Below are 2,286 nucleotides of genomic sequence, written 5' to 3'. Positions count from 1 at the left end.
TTCAGCTTCATTGCTAGATATTAACTGCTTTATTCAAACAACTTACATCTATTACAATAGTTTGTTTACATATTATGTTGTGATTCAATGTGGTGCTTTGTGTGCATGTTTGCATAAACAGTCCTCATGCGATTGTTTATCGATTTCGATAGTAAATCGAAGTCCACATTTTGAGCAGGAAAAGGGCAATTCTTTGGTGTGAGTGTGCAAATGATGATTAACTATAATTTTTAATTTAAATGTTTTTGAACAAACTGGGCATTCGAATGGCCTCTCATCATTGTGGATTGCCATGTGTCGCTTGAGACCTGACATCAAATCAGTGGTGTATTTGCATACAATGCATTCGTATTGACGTTGTTGGCATTGATTTTCGTGTTCGATCTTTTCAACTTCTTGGTTGAATCCTCGGCGACACTTTAGACAATGGAATGGAAATTCGATGGCATGGACTTTCTTGTGTCTATTCAAATGATGCTTGAGTGTAAAAGCCTTTGCACATATTTCGCATTCAAAAGGCTTTTCGCCTGTGTGAATTCGCATATGCCTCATGAGTATATATTTGTACGATGCAGCATAACTGCACAAATTGCATTTGTGTTTCTTTCCATATTTGGCTTCGGCTGGATCAATTTGGACATTTCCACTGTCATTTTTCTTCGTTCCTCTTTTCTTTGTTGCTTTTGGCTTACTTTGATGCTGTTCTTCATTACCATTCACATTTACATTTGGATTGGCTCCATTCGTACCATCGTGGTCATCACTTGCATTGTTATTTGAATTCCCATCTTGTGGTGCATCATATTTCTTCTTCGAACATTCGTCTTTCTCGGTCTTAATTTCTGTTTCCACATAATCAGGTTCGCTTTTCAAATCCAGCTCGTCATCACTTCCGCTCTCTGATTTAATTGTGCCACTTGCTTCGATTGGCGATGGTGGTGGCGAGCACTGAACCAAATATGCGTCATCTCTTGGCTCAGCTTTGACATCGTTTTCAATTTTGGTTTTGATTTTTGAGCCGCTTGGCTTTTGTTTTCGCTTACGTTTAACTCTACCATCTGAGGTACCTTCACCTGGATCTGAATTGAAGACCATGGTGATCTTTCTATAAATAATAAATTTATTAGTTTTAAAATGGAAAAATCTGTTATGAAATCAGATAAGGCAGAACATAATTCACATGATTAATGCAAAGAGCTACCTTTATTCTTTTTTAAACATTCGTGTGTTTTAAAAAATACCAATAACTTCACGAAAAATATACTTAAAATGAAGAAATATGGTTTTGTTGTGAACAAAATGTGTACATTAATGATTTAATGAATAAACATTGAATCAGTTGCAACACCATAAAGACGAAAAATTTCAAACAAATGTCAAACAAGCAACTCACAATAGAACGTGGCCGTGACGTCATGGAAAATTTTAATGAACAAGAATGTTCTGGAAAAAAACTAGCAAATTCACAGAAACACCAAACTATATTGAAAATCGAGAAAATCTATTCTCTACTGGACAAAACAGATGTTTTCAATCCAAAATTACTTAAATTAACTATGAATTAATATGTGAATGCCAAAAAATAGAATAAATATTATGATTTCAAAAATGAATGAATGAGCGATAGAAATGATTTTGTCATGGAAAGTATGTTTATTAATTTACTTGTTTGGATCGGAACTAAATAAATTATGACTATTCAATGTCTAATTCTCACTCCAAAATAATTCTCACTCTAAAATTCACCTTTAAAATATGCAATATTTTTGGGCGCAAATAGAGTGCAATTACGTGTTACTCTGTCCAATGGCCGTCTGCTTCTGTCTGCTATGCTTTTATTGCGCAGTACTTATGATGAAAAAAGTTCAATTTGTGAAGTTGGCAACGAGGGTGATGGAAACAACAGTAATGTGTGTGTTGGTATTTCAACGTTGGCAGTCCTCAAATTCAAATAAAACTAACGATTTTTAAGGGGAATTCATTCATCATTTTTTGAAATAAGCAATGGCATTTTAATTGACTCGGCGCTTTTTTCCTTTTATTTCAACGTATTAACTGGAGACAAAGAAAGAGAAATGCAAAAGATGGTAATGAAGATAACTTTAGTAGGGAAGATAACTTTATTCAATGCATTTTATTTGAATTTATGACATTTTTGATTCAATTCAGTTGATGATAATAAAAATTTGGAAATGATAATTTATTTTATTGAATAAAAAAAGTACTTTAAATGAAAAGGTGTTGAACAAACGATGAATATCTGTTGTTGTAATCCATTGGTGTGGA

At 33.5% G+C, this 2,286-nt stretch overlaps 1 protein-coding gene across 1 annotated transcript; it reads right to left on the bottom strand.

Moving 5' to 3' along the window:
• Positions 1-84: 84 nt before the first annotated feature.
• On the bottom strand, positions 85-1,095 carry LOC116347818 (transcriptional repressor CTCF-like). The gene has a single exon (XM_031778549.1). It carries the CDS (start codon positions 1,093-1,095, stop codon positions 85-87), a length of 1,011 nt encoding a protein of 336 aa, XP_031634409.1.
• Positions 1,096-2,286: the final 1,191 nt, after the last annotated feature.

The sequence above is a fragment of the Contarinia nasturtii genome, unplaced genomic scaffold (assembly GCF_009176525.2).
Source record: "Contarinia nasturtii isolate CC-2019 unplaced genomic scaffold, AAFC_CNas_1.1 Cnas_scaffold_2144, whole genome shotgun sequence".
NCBI classification, from domain to species: Eukaryota; Metazoa; Arthropoda; class Insecta; order Diptera; family Cecidomyiidae; genus Contarinia; species Contarinia nasturtii.
The sequence above is the reverse complement of the archived record's forward strand: the minus strand, read 5'-3'. Positions and strand labels throughout refer to the sequence as shown.

What these genes read in the sequence shown, in the direction of transcription:
- LOC116347818 (XM_031778549.1), bottom strand. Translation starts at nt 1,095, where the DNA reads ATGGTCTTCAATTCAGATCCAGGTGAAGGTACCTCAGATGGTAGAGTT.